Source organism: Brachypodium distachyon, chromosome 2 (assembly GCF_000005505.3).
Source record: "Brachypodium distachyon strain Bd21 chromosome 2, Brachypodium_distachyon_v3.0, whole genome shotgun sequence".
Taxonomy (NCBI): Eukaryota; Viridiplantae; Streptophyta; class Magnoliopsida; order Poales; family Poaceae; genus Brachypodium; species Brachypodium distachyon.
The window spans coordinates 10,930,467-10,950,575 of NC_016132.3; the positions used below are offsets into that span (position 1 = coordinate 10,930,467).

At 46.0% G+C, this 20,109-nt stretch overlaps 2 protein-coding genes across 2 annotated transcripts; both read left to right on the top strand.

Moving 5' to 3' along the window:
• Positions 1 to 1,387: 1,387 nt before the first annotated feature.
• On the top strand, positions 1,388 to 5,710 carry LOC100844451 (cysteine-rich receptor-like protein kinase 15). Its single transcript, XM_024458410.1, has 7 exons — positions 1,388 to 2,273; positions 2,474 to 2,578; positions 2,669 to 2,829; positions 3,762 to 3,972; positions 4,123 to 4,354; positions 4,924 to 5,077; positions 5,226 to 5,710. Exons 1-7 carry the CDS (start codon positions 1,421 to 1,423, stop codon positions 5,466 to 5,468), a joined length of 1,959 nt encoding a protein of 652 aa, XP_024314178.1. The 5' UTR covers positions 1,388 to 1,420; the 3' UTR covers positions 5,469 to 5,710.
• A 4,197-nt stretch (positions 5,711 to 9,907) lies between these two features.
• On the top strand, positions 9,908 to 12,121 carry LOC112270702. The gene is made up of 5 exons (XM_024458732.1): positions 9,908 to 10,072; positions 10,767 to 10,850; positions 10,949 to 11,002; positions 11,148 to 11,364; positions 11,445 to 12,121. The coding sequence occupies exons 1-5, from the start codon at positions 9,908 to 9,910 to the stop codon at positions 12,050 to 12,052; spliced, it is 1,128 nt and encodes a 375-aa protein (XP_024314500.1). The 3' UTR covers positions 12,053 to 12,121.
• The last annotated feature ends 7,988 nt before the right edge of the window (positions 12,122 to 20,109 follow it).

A 20,109-nucleotide genomic window follows, 5' to 3' on the forward strand; every position in this document is an offset into this window, starting at 1 on the left:
CCGGTTTGTCGTACGTTGTTTATACCGGATATGTACGGTATTGGAGATATTCGATACGTGATGGTCGAGTTTTGAAGACATCACAAGAAGAGTTGATGGCATGGAGTGGCATCGACGTGAAGATATGTAAGTCCAACCGTGGCTGGATGAGAGCTGTTTAAAGATTAAACAGTAGCTAGTGTTTTAGCAAGGACGTGAGGGAACTCAAAGTTTTGGATCTAGATCAATTCTTGGAGAGTTCTTGGATGCATGGTTGCATCTTTTGTAATCGATCGACATCGTTGCAATAAAGAGATTCGTTGGCGGTGTCATCTCTGTTCTTCTCGGATCTCCGTGAAATCTTCGTGCTAGATCTTTCTAACACTTCGGTGCAGGTTCATCACAAGTTCATAATACTTTGCTGCAGGTTTATCACGAGATCAAAAGAAGATTGCGATTAATTCATCTTTCTTGTTATTCCTCGAAATCGATTATAGATTAATTCTCGTAACTTTCTATCAGCTGTTACTGATTTGATCATATCTTTTGATTGGTAAGTTCAATTGAGTTGATTCTTGTTGTGTTGGTTAGATAATTTCAATACCTTTCTTTTGCATACTCATACGTACTTTTTGGTTCATCCAATTAAAAGTTATAGCTGTTTTACTATCACGGACAGAAAGGTGATTTAGGGTTTGATCTTTCGGGAAAAGTTTTAATTTGCTTCCGCAATCATTCACCCCCTCTGATTGCATATCTCCATCTCACACTCTGTTTCTATGACTCTTCCTAGGTTTCTCTCTGGCGGCAGGAAAGAAGGAACTCGGCTGGTCTCATACACAAACATTTTTTTTCAGGAAATAAGGAACTGTGAGATAGCCAGCCTATATCATTTCAAATAAATAAAACTTGTTTAACTGTTCTGTTTTGTTTGTGCACGGAAAAAATTAAAATATAAAGTTGTTGTTTACATGGGTGTAAATTTACAGGCCACCAAATGGGTCCGAAAAGAAAGAACTCCGCATAATCTGACTGGCTCGTCAAGCTAGTGAAATTAACTTACGTCGGCTCATAGAAAAGTCTGGTCTAATCCAGAACGTGACAGTGATCTATTCATCCAGAAGACTAGAACATTAATTGGTCCCCGAATTGTATCTTGTATTCTTAGATCCTCTGAGCCTCGACAGGAACGTTGATACTGCAGTAAAGAATGAAATGTCAGAATCACAGAATTTCTAGACTGGTTCTTCGGAATCCTGGAGGCAATTTCCTAAACTGACAATGAAAAGAAAAAAGATCACGGAAACCACTGCACAGTACGCAGCATTGCAACTTGTACTGTATTATACTTGAGTACTTCTAGTTATCTGTTCCTTGGTCAGCGTTATATACAGGACGTTCTGTTCGCAAGCTCCGGCTTCCAGTTCAGCACTTCAGCAGCATGCCTAAGCCCAAGGAACTCCTTCTTCCTACCTTCCTGATCCTGTTTGTCTTCTGGCCACCGGCGGCGAGCGTCGACGCTCTCTCCTCCACGGTGAGCCCTCTGTACACCGCGCCCTGCAACGACCAGCCGACAGCGAACAGCAGCAGCATCTACCGGTCAAATTTGATAAACCTCGGCACCGCGCTCTCCACCGGTGCCGGCGGTGCGTCCTCCGGCGGCTTCGCCAAGGGCAGCACCGGCTCGGCGCCCGACAAGGTCTACGGCCTCGTGCTCTGCCGCGGCGACTTCACCGGCGTCAACTGCACCAATGGCCTCATGGCCGCCTTAAACGACACCGCCGACCGCCTTTCGTGCCGGAACGCCACCGTCTACTACGACCAGTTCATGCTCCATTTCACCGACAACGGCAACTCCTTGTCCAGCCTCGCCAACGAGCCGGAATGGTCCGCATGGAACATGAATTCCGTCACCGGCATGGATGCGGCGACGCGGTTCATGGACACAGTAACGGAGCTGATGAACAGCATGGTTGACTTGGCCACCAGCTCGAGCTCCTCAAAGTCATCGTCATTGAGCCAGTCGAAGTACTACGCGACCGGCGAGGCGGGGTTTGGCGAGCAGGGCGTTAGCACTGTGTATGGGCTGGTGCAGTGCACGCAGGATCTCACCGGGCCACAGTGCAAGAGCTGCCTTGACGGCATCATCAAGCAGATGCCTGAGCAGTTCGGGAGCCCTGCCGGAGTTAGCCGGGTCGGTGGGAGGATCCTTGGCGTTCGGTGTAACCTGAGATACGAGAAGGAGCTATTCTTTCAGGAGACAAGTGACACTATCAAAATCCACATGCCTAAAAGTACGTACACTTACTTTGTTGTTTGAATTTAATTTCCAGGCATATATATAGTTACGAAGGAAATTAAACATGTACGATATATATAGCAGCTTAAAATTAATATGACTGCATTTTCAGTCGAAGAAAACAAAAGGAAAATAAATGCAGTTTCTTATTCACTAAAACTGTTTTTTCTTCTTTTTTTCATACGTATATCCAAGATGGGATGAGCACGGTGCTAAAGATTGTCATATCGGGAGTTTCTGTTCTGGTTTTCTTCGTCATTGGATTGCTCCTAAGGCCAAATGTCGTGAGGAAAGTCAGAGGTGGAAAGTTTGACCTTTCCTCCCCTCCTAAGCTAGCCATTTACTTTGCAGTTTGCACCTTACTCACATATTATTATTATACGAAACCAGAGTTGATAATGCAGAGGGATCTTGTCATCTTGGAAAAGGAAATTGCAAGTGAAAGCGACTCGAGGTTTTCACTGTTTGGCTATTCAAAGATAAGAAGTGCTACAGATAATTTCTCGAAACAAAATAAACTTGGAGAAGGGGGATTTGGTCCTGTTTACAAGGTAATTGCATTTACACTTCCGATTTTTGAAACGCTACAATTCAGTATCCTGTGTTATGATTTTCTTAATTTTAAAATATACCTCATTTTCTTACTTGTAAGGGCCCTTTTTCTTCCGTCGGAACTTCATACAATGCATAGACATGAGAGTTCCTTATTTCCATATAAAAGTCCCCAATTTGACATTAATCAATACTCCCTCCTAGCGGACGCAGGTTTTCAATATCGGGTGGGACAAACACTGTGTTTCTAATATTGGGTGGGGTGAATACACTGCGGTTCTATTTTTTTCTAACTTTTCCTGATAACTTTTACTAAGAATAAAGTATTTTAAACCCAATAACCCAACTGGGTCCGCCCCTGACTCCCTCCTAGCGGACCTAGGTTTTCAATATCGGGTGGGACAAACACTGTGTTTCTAATATTGGGTGGGGCGAATACACTGCGGTTCTATTTTTTTTCTAACTTTTCCTGATAACTTTTACTAAGAATAAAGGATTTTAAACCCAATAACCCAACTGGTCCGCCCCTGACTCCCTCCTAGCGGACCCAGGTTTTCAATATCGGGTGGGACAAACAGTGCGTTTCTAATATTGGGTTAGGCAAATACACTGCGGTTCTATTTTTTTTTTCTAACTTTTCCTGATAACTTTTACTAAGAATAAAGGATTTTAAAAACTATTGGGTGGGGCGTGCCCCCCCAATAACCCGACTGGGTCCGCCCCTGCCTCCGTCCCATATTAAGTGACGAAATATTACATGTATCTAGACGCTTTTTAGATATAAATACATCCATATTTGGGCAAATTTGCGTCACTTAATATGGGAGGGAGTACTATCCATTTATATAAGCAAGTACATCTATCATATCACTAAGGCTGGTATTAATGCTCTATTGCTCTAACATGCAAATATACATCTGCAACTCACCAGGGCCGGTTGCCTGACGATCAGGACATAGCAGTTAAACGACTTTCTCCAGATTCAGTTCAAGGATTCCGGGAGTTCATGAATGAAATCAAACTCATAGCCAGCCTCCAGCACAGGAATCTAGTCAGGCTTCTTGGATGCTGCATCAAAAGCAAAGAGAGGATTCTTGTATACGAATATATGCCAAATGGCAGCCTGGAAGAGTTCATTTTTGGTATGCCCACCTTCAACAAAACCTCCTAGATACACCTGCTTTTCTCAAAAAATAATAAGAAGAAAGAACGTACATTCTACTTTTTCAAAGGATAATAACAAAGTAATTCCTATGTCTAAGATTTTCACATTTGCAATCCGAATTCAATAGGAGCAGGAGCAGAGCGGAGCTGGCCCGTGCGTTGTCAAATAATCAAAGGGATAGCAGAGGGCCTTCTCTATATGCATGACTACACGCAAGAGTGCATAGTGCACAGAGACCTGAAACCAAGCAACATCCTGCTAGATCATGAAATGAATCCGAAAATTTCTGACTTCGGGATAGCGAGAAAGTGCTTCTCTAATATGGCGGAATCAAATACCACGACGGCCATGGGAACATTGTAAGGGTTTGACTATTTAAGCTTTATATTTTTTATGAAGTTGATATTTGGATCTTGGGAGTTGGGACTAGGTGAGGGTTTAATTAACTGGGCTTTGTTTCTTCGGACTAAGAATATATACTTTCATGATTAATCAAACTTACATGATACATTTAAAGTTGGTGTTGTGCTAACAGTTTTGAAAGTATCTGCATACTACAATTAATATAGAGTGACATGGAGACGATATTTTTACCGTGTGCATGCATCTGGAAACATTATGCCACACGAACCAATAGAGTCAGTTGCCTTTTACTCTACTGTAGAGAATCTTCACACCATAGTGCCATACGACTTATACACATGATCCATATAAGAGTCAAAGACGTACTCAACTCAACGACGTGTACAGTTCTTTCCGTGATCTTTCTTCCAATTCTGCAATATAGCACCAACATTAGTTTATTCAATAAAAAGTTCAACTCAACACTAAAATCATTGATAAAATTAGTTGCTCGTCTTGTCATTTTCCTATGCGTGATATTTTTGGATTGCCCCTAATGTATGCATATGGCATCGTTTTATTTCAGTGGATACATCGCGCCGGAGTACTACTCCCAGAACATTTACTCAACGAGGTCCGATGTTTTCAGCTTCGGCATTCTAGTTCTCGAGATCATTAGTGGGAAGCGGGCCATAGGTTCTTACCAGCTATCCGGAAGATCATACGAGCTGAGGAGATATGTGAGCAAAAAAACAAAACAATTAGTTCTTTTTTTAGCAAACCAATATAAATATTTCAAACATTCTGCACATAATTCTGCTTCAATCTGATATTGAAAGCTTTGCTCATGTCTGATCTGGAACGATATAACTACCTTTTGGTCAATAGGCTTGGCAGTTATGGAGAGAAAAAAGCTGCGATGAGCTGGTTGACCCTTCGTTGGGTGAGGAGTACCAGGAATTGGAGGTTATGAGGTGCATCCAGGTGGCCCTATTGTGCGTCCAGGATAGCGCGGAGGACAGGCCTACCATGCGCAATGTCACGGCAATGCTAAACAACAGGAACGGAATGCTACTCCTTCCTACACAGCCCGGTTCCTGCAGCATACACATCGACATGGACCCTGAATAGCTACAACAGCCAAACAGGTCTGGTTGATACTACTGCACATGGGTGTTTGAAGTAGTAGTATCAGTTACCTGCATCAAGGTATACGACAATCAGTTCTAGTCTTAGAAAAGCAATGTGCCGATTGGACAGGAACTGATAAGTTAATTCCATGTTCATGTTCTTTTAAAAAAAAAGTGTCATAATGTGGCTCATCTCAACTAAAAGAACATCAAGGTATGTAGCCAGATGTTCTCCTCGTGTCCTCTGACTGCCATTCTCTGTCTTTGAATCGTTGGAATCCTCAGTTCATGACGTCTTGGGTGGGCTCCTAGCCAGGCATGGCGGCCCTTTTGGTATGCGTGCTCAGCACGTGTATTTTTATGGCATTTTTCAAAAAGTAATAATAATCTAGAAATGCTTCTTTTCACCATTATGTTTTTCACGATTTGCAGTGTTCTACAATCTCTCATTGTTGTAGTTACTAAAATGTTTGATAGACTATGACCAAAAGGAATGTAACTGTAAAAAAGAATCAACATAAATACGTCTATTTTTATGATGCACAAATGCATGTATCTGCTCTTTGTTGTAGTAACTAATATTGGCCATGACACACGGGGGATAACGGCATGTATTTTACTTACGGAATCATGAGACTGATCGACCTAATACATTTGACTCAAGTATAATCACTAACATCTACAATATCAGATAAGTAAGAAATATATCACGATGGATTTAATAAAACTAATTTATAGTTATATCGATGTTGGTATATTTTTCTATAAACTTGGTCAAACTTTAAAAAGTTTGAATTACCACAAAGCTAGAACTTTAATAACAAACTGAATACAATGGATCCAATTACCTGCTAGAATTGTCAGGATGTCGTGGTGGTGTCACGGCAGATGCCATAGGATGGCTTAACTTGGAGCCGCCAGACGAAAGAGGATCCAGAAGAGGGAGGACGTGAAGAAGAACACGCACGATTCACACTAGAACACACAGATTTACCCAGGTTTGGAGTCCTCTTGCCGAGGTAAGACTCCTACTCTTGCTTTGTTGTATTAGCCGAGATAGGCAAGTTCTACAATGGTGCTCCTTGATCTGTATTCTTGAGGAAGAAAAAAAAGAAGGGGAAACCCTAGAATGTCTAAGTGCTCGATCTCCTCTCCAGGGAGGTGTAGTGTTCTATTTATGGGCCAGGAATGTCACACTGACATGCGGGCCGAGTCCAACGTCACCTTTCTTGGGCACCGCTGGGCACGCGGCTCGGTTCCCTCCAGGCAGTACCGCAAGGGACAAGGCAACTTTACTTTTCAAGCCAGCCGGCAGCGGGTACAGCTATCCTCTGCCGGCTTCCGTCATAGATTCCCTTTCGGTGCCTCTTTAGCGTGGTCACCTGACACCGGTACGCAGGCGCTGACTGCTTTTCTGAGATGATGATATCGCTGCTTTACTTTGCACTGTGTGGTTAGGATAAGACTGTTGAAGGATCTTGGCACTGCCGAGGTCAAGGGGCTCGTCCTTATCCTGCAAACTTACAAGATAAGAAAACTATGCCGGCATACGCCTGGGATGCCGGCTTATCGTTAATTTAACTTTATGATGCCGCATACGTTATTATGCCGGCTTTGCCCCGTTATCTCGGCTAGAGTTGTGTCGCCATGACCCTACCCGGGGTCATCCCCCCGACACTAGTCCCCGAAGCTGTTGTGGTCCGGCATAGAAGGATGTCGGGTTGTGACAGTTTCCCATAGACAGACCACCAACACCTACTTGGTTCCAGCCGAGAAGGATGTCGAGACAACCCCAGGTTCTCCTAGCCGAGATTAAATCACTCCGGGACTTCGGGTTGGCGTGTCTATCCAGCCCTCAGTCGAGATTCTTTCTTCCTCATAACCGACCGCTGAAAACTCGCTTCTGCCGATATATGCGCTGTCCGTGACTTGTACTCTTCACTTCTGACGGGAGGATAAGACTCGAGTTGCTGCCGTTGCGCCTTTTGGGGCGAGCGTGCCGTCTTGTCAGGCAGTAAAGCCGACAGAGCCATTAAGGATAGAACTTCGGATTCCACGCGAACACTTATCCTCCGGATCTTGCAAGATTCTCGGCGGCACGCCGCGCGGTAACCGAGCTTGCGCCTTGATGGGAATAACTGTTCCAAATCGTGCGCAATCTTCCCGTTAGCCACTAGGCTGGTGCGCTCGGGAAACCCGCGCCCCATTACTTCACCTCGGGTATAAAGCAGGAGGAGGGCGTGGGCAGAAAACCCTTCGCAGTCCTCGCTCTCTTCGCCCCTTCGCTCTCCTCTGTTCCTCGCGCACTTCGCCGCCGCCTGCTAGCTCCAAGCAATTCCGCCGCTGCGGTCTCTTGCCTCCGAGCTAGCAGCCGTCGCTTCGCCCGCAACCACCTAGGCCTCCGCCGCGCTTAGCTTGCTAGCTCGGACCTCGCGCTAGCACTTCCTCCTCCGAAATTCCAAACCCTAGATCTGTTTTTTCCTCAATGGCATCTTCTTCTCGCCAACCGGCCGTCGACCCTAATGCTCAGGCAGAGGAAAGGGACAGCTCCGAGCGCGCCACCTGGGAGGGCTCCGACGTGACCCCGATGGATATCGAGTGGCTCCGCCGCTCTCGGCACGTCCCGGAGGAGGTCCAGTGCCGGGTTCCCGGCAGAGAAATCGTTCCGACTCCAAAAGCCGGTGAGTGCGTTGTCTTCCTCTCGCACTTCGAGCGTGGTTTTGCTCTCCCCGCTAGCGATTTCTTTAGAACCTTCTTAGATTTCTTCGGCCTCCAGCCGCACCATCTCCCGGCGAACGCCATTCTTACCCTCTCCGCATTCGTCACCTGCTGTGAGGGTTATCTCGGCCTTTGGCCATCCATTGATCTGTGGTCCCGGCACTTTATGTTCCGGCCACAAGTTCTCCCTGACAGAGACAATCCCGGCGCTCCCAAGCAGATGACTCAGTGCGGCGCCGCCACCAGTCATGCAAGAAATGGCTCAAGACCTTCTTCTACATCAAGAACTCTACCGCCGCCGACTACATCAATCTCCCGGGATTCGAAGTCGGCCCCTCGGAAGCGAAGAGGAACTGGTCCTTCGACTCGAAGGATTCCTTCCCGGAGGCTGCCAAGATCCATGCCAGGCTCCTCGAGCTCAAAGAGAAAGGGATGTCGGCTGACGATCTGCTGGCAACCTTCGTATACCGGCGCTTGTGCCCGCTCCAGCGCCGGATTCACAAGATGTGCTACTACGGCGGCCAATTTGACCCAGACAGGGTGTTGACCATCAAGCTCTCCCATGCTGAGGTTCGGCGCCGGGTCAAGGCGATCGCCAAGACCAGCATGTCGGAGAAGTGGGCATGGGGTATGCCGGCATATGCCCGGGATCGCCGCGCTCCTCCGGTAAACCTTAACTCATAGTTACTTCACGTTTATATCCGACATATAGCTATGCCGGAACTTGTCCAATACGTATCTAGTTCGGTTCAACTCGAGTCCTTTGTGTAGGAGTTCGCTATTCAGCGCAAGGAAGACGGGGGTTCCCCCGACAAGCGCTTCGCGCCCCCGCGCAAGTCTACCGACGTGGAAGATCCCAACTCGGAGGACTTCATGCCCATTCCGCATGCCGGACCTCGCCACGTCGAATGTAAGAATCTCCGACATTCTTCTGTGATTTCTCAACATCTGTCGGTGAGGTGATTTTGTTCATTCTTTCCCAGATGCAGCTGACTCGGGCGAGCCCACTGCGGAAGTGCTGACTTGGGAGAAATGCGCCGTCATAAAGAAGAAGCGCGCCGCCGAGACGGAGCTTCCGTAGAATGTAAAGCGGAAGAGGGCAAGGGCTCGTGGCCCCAAGCCCAGGCCCCTGGTCGTCGGGTAAGGCCTAGCTCAGCTCAACTGCTTAAGCCGACACTCTTCTTTTGTTGTTGAGCCCGTAAGTAGTTAAACTTTACTTATGCAGGGAGGCATTGGAGGCCACCCAGTCTCAGACGTGCATTGCGTCTGAGATTCTGGCGGGTCGTTCTTCCCGTGTCGAGGCCTCAAACCCGGCCGCGGGCGGGACCAAGACTACTGCGGATCCGGCATCCCCCGCCCGGGATGTCAGTCCCGGTGTTGAGACCACAGTTGTCGGTGAATCCGAGACTCCTGCGGCCGAGGTCTCGGCCACCGAGGCAGCCCCTTCCTCGGCCGCAGTCGAGACACCAGCGGAGCCACCGACCTCCGAAACGCTGCAAGAGCCACTCGACGCAGCCGACTCCGACTCCTCCGCCATCTTCGTCGCAGCCGAAGGAGGGCGCCCAGGCTGCTGTTGCCCGAGTCGCGAAGGCTAAAGGCCCTGCTGCTGCGGCAGGGTCAACGGTTCCGGGATCTGCTGCCCCGCGTCGCTCCGGCCGGCAACAGGAGATTCCACTCCGGACATCCAGCGGGCAAAACTGGGGATCGTTGGGCCAGACCGTCATGGACTGGAACAACGCTGATCACTACAAAGTGACCTCCAGCTCCGTGCAGTCGGCGTGGCAGAGCCCCTTGGTGGGGCCACCACCGGCAACGACTCCGGAGTCGGTGGCGGCTCGGATGTACCAAGCCCGGGTGACCTTGTTCGAAACGAGCCGAGCTACCGAGGTACGCCAAAATTCTTAAGAAATTTAACTCCCAATTTCAGTATTCCAGTATAGTATCCATACTGCTAGTCCCCGAGGTTTAGCGCGAGTAAGGATCAGTTGGCCTGAAGCTTATCTCATAGAATTTCAAACATCTATTCCCCGAGATGCAGGCCGGGTTTAGAATATTCGGCCTAAAGCTTAGAAGCTTCGAACACTTATTCCTTGAGATTCAGGTCGAGTTTAGAATAGTCGGCCTGAAGCTTAGAAGCTCCAAACACTTATTCCCCAAGATTCCGGTCGAGTTTAGAATTGTCGGCCTGAAGCTTAGAAGCTGCGAACACTTATTCCCCGAGATTCAGGTCGAGTTTAAAATAGTCGGCCTGAAGCTTAGAAGCTCCAAACACTTATTCCCCGAGATTCCGGTCGAGTTTAGAATAGTCGGCCTGAAGCTTAGAAGCTTCAAACACTTATTCCCCGAGATTCCGGTCGAGTTTAGAATAGTCGGCCTGAAGCTTAGAAGCTTCAAACACTTATTCCCTGAGATTCCGGTCGAGTTTAGAATAGTCGGCCTGAAGCTTAGAAGCTTCAAACACTTATTCCCCGAGATTCCGGTTGAGTTTAGAATAGTCGACCTGAAGCTTAGAAGCTTCAAACAGTTATTCCTCGTTAACTGCCTGTTGTAGTGAACTCACTTGTGCATCGTTATCTTGCAGCTCTGCATGAACAAGCGCACTGCAGTCTTTAAGGGGCTGTTGGGCAAATACAAGAAGCTGGCGGCGTCGCACGAGGCCCTGAAGGCTGAGCGCGAGAGGCAGAGTAAGTGTATTCTGCCAAGATAAGATCTCTGTCCAAGTATGCGTAGTCGGCCTAAACTGATATTTCTTCTTGTTCGCAGCCAAAGATAACGCCCAAGTGGAGGAGCTACTGTAGCGTGTCTCCGAAGTGCAAGGTAACGCCCCATCCTCGACCCGAGTTCCATTCATATTATATGTCGGCTTCTGTAACACTCGTCTGATTGAACATACGAGAAAACTCGGCTGGCCGAGCAGCACTGGGAAGAAATTTCCCGGCTGCAGGCACAAATCGCAGCGTAGGCCGATGCGCACAAGACCGAGGTGAATCAACTCACCTCAGCCCTCTTTTCCCAGGCCAATGAAAAAATCTGCCTGGAAGACGAGGTGAAGAAGGGAAAGGCCCTAGCTGCTGAGCTCGAGACTCGTGCGACAGCCGCCGAGTTAGAAGATGCCGAGAAGGCCGGCCTGCTCAAGGTCCTCGGGCGTGAGATCATCAAGATCGATAACATGCTGACAAGTAAGCTGAACCTCTTCATTCTGTTACTCGTTTGAATGATAGCGGTAACGTGCCGCGACTGACTAGCTTCCCTCTGCCAGAATTCTTTCCCTTATCCGTCGAGCATGCTCAGGCGACCATGGCGAAGCTTCGCAAGAAGAGGGACCTGGCGGTGGCAGCAGGGGTGTCATACGAGTGGGACTTCGAGGACTACCTGGTGAGCATTGCGAGCCGGGTTAAGCCTCTCAAGTCCTTCGGCGTTGACATGCTGGATGCCTCCTTCCGGACCTTCAAAGCGTTGTGGCTCGGCGAAGAGGTGCCGGAGGAGATCCCGGCCCTGGCAAGGCGGCTGCACGAGGGTCCGTCCCGGCTAAACGAGTGGCGGGAGTCTGCCGCACGCGTTGGAGCCGACGAGGCTTTGTCGTTCGTACTCTCTTGGTACGATGGCGGCATTAAGCTCGACGTGCTGCAGAATATGCGTGCCGGCTCCCCCCATCTCTCGGATCCGGATCTGGTGGCCAAGCGCAAGGAGCGGGCCTACTCCTTCATACAATTTGCCGACGTGCATAAATTTGTAGAAGGCCCGATCTCTGACGCCGAAGCCGAAATGTCAGACGGGGAGGAAGAGGTGGAAGACGAGGAAGTCGCCGTGGTGTCGGCCTCCACTGTGCCGAGTTCTGGCAACAACGACCCCCCTGTATCTTCGTAGTTTGCTAAAAAAAAACTTCAAAATAGTTAGATCCCCGGAATGCCGAGTGCAAATGTAACCGACATACTTTGTTTGCCAAGTACTATGTTCTTAATCTTAATAAAGTCTTTTTGTTTATCAAATTCCTGATCGAGTCCCCGAGTGCATTTTTTCTCTTAGTGAAATTTTACAACTTCGGTTCTTTTGTCTGCCTTGCCGGTGTTCAACGTATGAATCACAAAGTCGTAAAACCACTCTTTCGAAAAAAGTAACTCGAAGAATTCGCTCGGCAATAACCGAGTTTAAAAGAAATGTCGAATTAAGATAACATGTATCTCGGATCGCCTCTTTGCTCGTTTCCGTAGTCATCTTTCATGTGCTCGGTTATTTTATACCCATCTCTAGCTTGCCATGAAGCCGGGTTGCGGACAACAACGAAGTCATAGAGGCGTTTTGTCAATACCAACACACTACTAGATTAACGTAAGATTACGCAATTAAGCCATGCCGACATACAAAAGAAAGTTGTAACACAGCATTTAAATGACATGGAAGTTCCCAAGTTTCTTTTAAGAACCCGGCGGATAATTTCATTGTATTAATTGAAACATTCAACATAAGGAAAAAACGATACAGATACTCACCTTTCAAGTATAGAACGGACGGAGCAATGCTACATTTCATGGCCTCTTGGTCTCCTCGCCTGACCGGTCCATCCTGTTCGCCTTGGGATCTTGTGCATCTATAAGATAGTACGAATCATTGTGAAGTGTTTTGCTCACAACAAAGGGTCATTTCCATGGAGGTGATAATTTGTCCATGGAGGACAAGATCTCCTTCCCAGAATACTCGCGGGCTGACCTTTCGGCTGTGATAACGCCTTAGGTGCTGTTGATAGATGGCCGACCGAGATAGAGCCAATTCCCGTGCTTCTTCGAGCAGGTTGACATCATTTTCTCGGGCCTCTCTCACCTCGGCCTCCGTATACATGGTTACTCATGGAGATGCCCACGAACAAGCGCAGCAAGCGTCGTGAAGAATCGACGAATGATGGTCGCCCGCGTATTAACGTTAGCTTAGATCCATCTACCTTTTAATTTTCGTCAACACGTTTTTATCAGATCTTGATCAGATGTTTGGTCCTCGCACATCATCATCAGGTTACCAAGAAGAAGAAGAAAACTGAAGCACAAATAGAGTTAATGGAGTACTTGGTTCAGGACATCCTTCTCCGACTGCCTGTCAAGTCCCTGGTGCGGTTCAAGTCTGTCAGCAAAGCCTGGCGCGCGATCATCTCCGATCCCTTGTTCACCCGCACGCATCTGGAGCACTCGGTCACCAAATGGAAGCAGAACCCATCGGTGCTGATCGCGCCCTTTTCCCTTGACAGCATAATCGAAGGCCAACAAAATCCGCTTCTATCAATGGTCACCAGGCTCCGCTGCAGAGGGCTCCAGGCTAGTGCACGGCAGGGATTTCCGTGGCGAATTCGGTTCGGTTTGCAACTTGGCTCACTGCGACGGCCTGGTGCTCCTCCCCACAAACACCCAAGTGTACCTCTTCAATCCGGCCACTAGAGACTCCTTGACGCTGCCACAAAGTAGCCCCAGCAAGATACCGGTACCAAATGATATCTGTCTCCCTGTAGGGCTTGGCCTGGTCGCCTGGATCCTGGCACTGGCAGGTACAAGGTAGTCCGGGCCTTCTATCGCTCCATAGATCCTATCACAGAGTTTTTCCACATGGGGATGCAAGTGTACACCGGTCGGGGACACGGCTGCTTCTTGGAGGGATACATCATCTGATCCACCGTACACAATCACTCGTTGGGTTACCGCCAAATCAGTTAAGGGGTTCATGTTTTGGATTGTTGATACCAACTATGAGAATGAGAAGCTGCGACCTCCATGTTGCATTCTTCGCTTCAGCCTGGAAGATGAGACATTCAACGACATCTGTTTGCCTCATACGTTGGACCCTGCCTTGGATGAACCCTTCATGTTGGATGTAATAAACGAGGATCTATGCCTGGTTGAATCTAGCAGCACTAGGTCAGGTCTGCAGCCTCCTGTGAGAATTTGGATGTTAGTAAAAGATGATGGTATGAGCTCGCGATGGAGCAGCGCTACTCTATCCATGTGAAACAATATTGTCGTCCAATAGCTCATCTTGCAAGTCACATGGACATGGTAATTCTATTTGTACACCGTCGTCTCTACCGCTACCGGCAGCAAACAAGAGCTCACAGAACTGTGTAATATGGAAGACCTAAGATACCCACGTCGAAGAGCAGGCTCCTTTAAATCTTATGGGAAGATTACCTTCGTGTTTGATGTAATACCTTACGTGGAAAGTCTGGTTCGGGTTTCTGCGTAGCAAGCCTAAGTTAGGCTCTTTCCTTCGGTTGTTGGTTAGGATAGATAAACTATGACAATCCCTTTGTATCAATAATTAATGTAATCACATTTGTGCAGTGTCTGTACTGCCTAACATTTTCATTCTATTGTGCAGTGGTTCCTTCAAACGGACCACATTTGCATGCTATTGTGCATTGTATTGGACCTCGCATGCTCCTGCAAGAGAAGAAAAAATGTAATGTCATTTGGATTTTCATTTTTGTGGCATGATGCAGTGCTTTGCTAAATCTTTTGGACAGGAAGTAGCTGAACACATTTCATTTGGTTCATAGGTAAGAATACATTTTGTCAATGCAATGCTGATAGAGTGATAGGACAGGTAGGGAATAGATCTACTTGAGTAAGCATGCTGTGTCCTTATCTACTACTTTCTCCGTCCCGTACTAAGTGAGTCAAATTTGTCCAAATTTGACTGTATCTATACCTAAAAAGCGTCTAGATACATGTAATATTTCAGCACTCCATATGGGCGAAGGAAGCAAGGAAGCACTTCAGGATGTAGCAGGATATGTCGGCTCAAAAAAAATTTGGTTCATACGTAAGAATGCATTTTGTCAATGCAATGCTCATTGAGTGATAGTACAGGTAGGAAATAGATCTACTTGAGTAAGCATAATGTGTCCCTATCTACTGCTTCAGGATGGAGCAGGATATCTCGGCTCAAAAAAAAAAGGATGGAGCAGGATATCTACTCGAGGAAACATTCGGTAAATACTTCTATGATCATGTGCCACATTTGACTTTTCTTGAAGTCCTCCACGCTATCTCCACTGAACGATTGTTCCCTCCAGTCTCCTGGATCGCTCCATGGGCTTCCATGGCTAGAGCATATACCGTACGTGTCAAAACTCTGAAGAGTTCTTTAAAAAAACTAGGCTGCGGGGAAGAAACCCCCGGTATCGTTTGAAGAAGAAACCTTCTCACACAGATTTAGAAAATCTCCGAACCTCATGCCCCACCCATACATAGCGGCACTGGGGTGTCACGTGAGATCAAAATCGGCATTTGACCTGTGCTTTGGTATGAGACAGACGAGTGGCGCTACTAGAGCCTCTAGCCATTAGGCTGAAGCGTTCTTTGTTGAAAGGACTAATGTTGCTTCTTTCGTTTTAAAGGGGACTGAAACTTGCTGGTTGAATCAGTTATCTGCTTGACTGTTGCTACTTATATGAACAAAGTAGAGAGTTCTGAATTCTGACGAGCAGATGGGCATATGCAAGCGAGACAGCGGCAATTGTTTCAGTTTTTTCTTGTTTGCGGTAATTCATGTCTTTATATCGTCCCTTTTAACCTGGCTATAATGAATGAACAAAAGGAATTGTAGTACTACCTCCGTTTCATAATTCTTGTCTCAAATTTGTTCAAAAACAGATATATCTATTCGTAAAAAACGTCTAGACACATGTAATATTTCGACAAGAATTATGAAACGGAGGGAGTATTATGTAGGTGTAAGTGCATAATGCAAACCCTAATGAAAAGTGTCCTTCTGATTGGAGATACATAGAAAATCAGCCTTTTTCTTGTCTTTTTTTTCTTGGCCTTTTAAATGCCATTCTTTCACTCGAAATATTGCTTGTGCATGGGGATGTAAGTGAGATCCCACTTAACCCCCATTTCTAGTTCATTAGAACTTTGCTAGTTCAAAATTTGGCTTGCCCGGATTGCTCCTTCTCCCTCTCTCTTTGGCATGAGGTTGTCTCTTGGATCCAATCCACCTGTGCCTGCTAGTGTCCATTTGCAGATTGTTGGCAGCCGACCGCCCGCTCCGCCCCTTTGGAGGCCAGGAAAGACACTGCTTCCACCATCATGCTCATGGCCTGGTGGATCCGGAAGCATCGCAACGCGACTGTCTTCGACAATACAATTCCCAATATGACCTGCCTCTCCGACCTGATCAAATTTGGCGCCAGGCTATGGGCTCGAGCTAGGGCGGTTGGGCTTGGAGCATTGATGCCAGCCGGACACAAATACCTACTCATGTAACATCGTGTGGGTATTGCCCTCTCAGGCTTGTACATAACTCTCTCTCTCTCTAAATCAATGCATCGAAACGCGAAACTTTTTGTATGTTCTAAAAAAAGGTCTTAGTTTGTGATCTTATTCTAATTACCCCTCGTTAGAGATAGAACAATCTAGTAAGTATTTCTCATTTCAAACTATTGTGACATGTATTTTGTGTAAGTTTCATTTCTGTCTAATTAATCATTCTCTCATTTCTAATTATTAAGTTTTCTTATTATCATTTTTGTTTTTGTTTTTTTGTTATCACTCTTTTCATTATCAGCCATGTTTTTTTACTATCAATTTCGTTTCTTTGTAACTTTTAGTTTGCTACTTGTTTGTATTATTTTAAGTATCATTGGCATCATTCTCAGTATTTGTCTCATCGCATGATCACATTATCATCCTTTTAAGTTTATTACAAATCATGAGTCTCCTACTTATATGTATAAATTTTAGTATTGTGCCAGTCTTGTCTTTATTTGTACCAATTTTGCGAGCAATATTGTTGTTGGTGTTCTGGTACTCTTTTTTTTTCACTTTCCAATGCTGCATGTGCGCCCATCCATCTCAATTATTACCGTCTGTTCTACCATATAGCATTTTGAATTGTTAGTGCCACATGATTTCTTTCAGCCATTCTAATTATTTCTTTCTATCCTAATTATTTTCATTTCGTAGTTCCTATGTCTTTCAGATTGATTTAAGTATTTCTCATATCATTCTTTAGGTATTTTTTCTTCTTCCATGTTTTTTCTATTATTGACATATGTGAGAGACTGCTCTGATACTTTTCTTTTTGCTTTTCATGATTTTTTGCTTATAATTTTTTTTTTGTATTTTATGCGGGGAGAAATAGCTCCAATGCTAAACATCTTGGGGGTCGGTATTGTGGTACGGGGACCAATGAAAATTCAGTGGAAGCACTCAATATGTTCCGATGGCAAGATCAGTCAGTGTTGCACGAGACGATTTTGTCATGAACAATGATACAAAGATATGACTGGTCACTAATTTAACGATGTTTCATAAGGATGACAAAGGCAAGGCCTTTTCACCGTCACATTTGATTTCCTACTAGAGGGGAGGGTTTGTTCTTTCATATAAAGAACTCCATATTTCAACAACAAATGTATCTCTCGGGACGCATAGCCTTATGAAGTCCAAAACCGTCTGATTTACACCCTGAAATCCCTAATACCAGATAAATCACCCATCCATGGAGTAGCTTAAATGATAAATTTCCCATCCATGGAGAGAGTCAGATGTTACGACAAGACATATGATAGCTTACAAGCCGCCGATCATGACGGAGAACATGGTGGCGATGGTGAGGCCACTGTTGGTGTGGTCGGCACGAACTAGGTGTCCGTCGCACTAGAGAAGTACCGCGTAGCAGCAGAACACGGTGAAGTAAGCTCTTCGAGTCCGAGCCCCTTAGAGATCCTCTTGGCACGGCGAGCGCCCCCCCCCCCCCCCCCCCGAGTACGCCCTGGCGACCCGCTCCTCGCCGAAGAACAATTGCAAGATGTTTTCCTAGGCTAGTGAGCGACAAGATGTGGCTCAGGAGAAAACGATCGAGGGGGTGAAGATAGAAAGATGAATCATGCCGGATTAATTCCCGTACCAACCGCTCGCGCCACATCATCGGTAAAAATAAAGTCAAAACAGTCGGAATGACACTCTAAACTACCTTAAATGTTCCAGGTTGGCTCTAATACCGCTATGTGGGGGTGATTTCTGGTATTAGAGATTTCAGGGTGTAAATCATACTGTTAACATGACAAGAAGTTTGGAACAGAGGGTGTATATGTGTGTATCCTTTGGGAGGGAAAGAACTGAAGCGGGATTTCGCATTTGTGATTTCTGAATCTATTCAGTGCAATATCATCACCAATTCCTAATGTTGTGCTTCCAGTACCTGAAAAACAATCAACATGGAGATACAAATCTTCATAAATGTTTGTCATGTTTTCTTTTTTTTTTAGAGCAACAATCTGGCTTTATTGATTCAAGAGACAAAGTACCAAAGATCGATACACAAACGAACACAAAAAACAAAAATAAAAACTAAAAGGTTCATTGTAGTCCTTCGAATTAAACTTCTCTTGATCCATTCTTGGCATCTTGATACTTCTCCACGTATTCGTTTACGAAATTGCAGAATACCATGCTTGCACAAGCTGAACTAACCTCAGAGGTTTTGAAAAGCCGCACGAGCCGCCCACCTCAAATGGTGAGTACCTAAGATCATTGAACGCACCATGGCCGGGGTAATACCCTTTGCAAGACAAGCTGTAAAACTGCTTTTCCGTCGATGAATCCACAAGAAAAAAGACCATCAACCCGAAAAGACAAGTCGTGAGAACCACTGACTCCATGGCATAGGTTGCAACACCTACACCAGGACGATGAAGGAGCCGGGACACCAATCTTCTAGACGACGGCGTCTCCATCGCCAAGACGCCACCGAGAAGCACACAAAAACCTAACAAAAGAAGGTAGCAAAACTCGATGCCAGACGTTGATCCGTGGTTCCCCTCGTCTCTTAAGGCCAAATCGCCATGAGAGACGAGGAGAACAGCTGGAGATTGAAGTTTGTTCGAGGACGACGACGGTTAGGGTTTCTCTTCTTGGAAAAGTGTTTGTCATGTTTTCTTATGAGAACGCACGGGGAGCAGACGTTCGCTGGCTTGGCTTTTAGTCATCATTGGCCCAAACAGGCTTAGGGACCCGTTAGTGGGCTGGACAACCACGCCCAGGGACTCGTTAGCGGGCTACATGCTGTTTTTTCGAGACAACTTTTTTGATAGCTAAGGGAAACGTGTCTGTCTTTACATGGAAGGAAAATATGACTATTACTCCCTCCGTCCCATAACACGAGGCACATCACATTCATAGATCATCAATTAAGCTAACTAAATATAAATTCAATAATTAAAAAACGTATTATTAGAAAGTTCTTTCGATAAAGAATCTAATGATGTATTTTTTATTAAGAAAATATATATTTAATTAATTAATCAAAATTAATGATCTAGGAATACGTGCGTGCCTCATATTATGGCCTAGGAAGGAGGGAGTAACTAAAAGAAAAACAACCAAACGTCATTTAGACCGGAAACCCTCTTCTGCGGGTGACCACTGAGACTGCGGCGGGCGGACAAGAACCCCTCTAAGAGAGGATCTCGGTCCTAGCTGCGCCACTGCCTCGAGCCTCGCCCCAACACCCTGGCCGAGAGCGCCGCCCGAGACGAAGGGACGGCCCCACCGGGTAAGGTTTTTAAAAAAGAATAAAAGTTCATAATAAAAGTTGAAAATTAAAACTTAAAGCTTTTGAATAAAAAGTAAAAGCTCTAAAAATAAAAAGCTAAAAAAAATTAAAAGTCTGCGAGCCAAAAATAAAAGTTTCCACAATAGGCCAAAAAAAATCCGACAACCAAAAAATGGGCCGTAGGAATTCGTCTGCTGGTTTGCATAGGGGCGGTCGTCCGCCAAATAGAAAACCCCAGTTAGACACCCCTTTCCACGTGAGATCAGTTTTCAGCGGATACTTCCTCTAAATTAATAGTGCTATGAAATGAAAATTTTCATTTGCTACGTTTTTTCTTTGTTTTTTCAATAAATCAAACGAGCCCTTAACTTTGTAGAAACAAC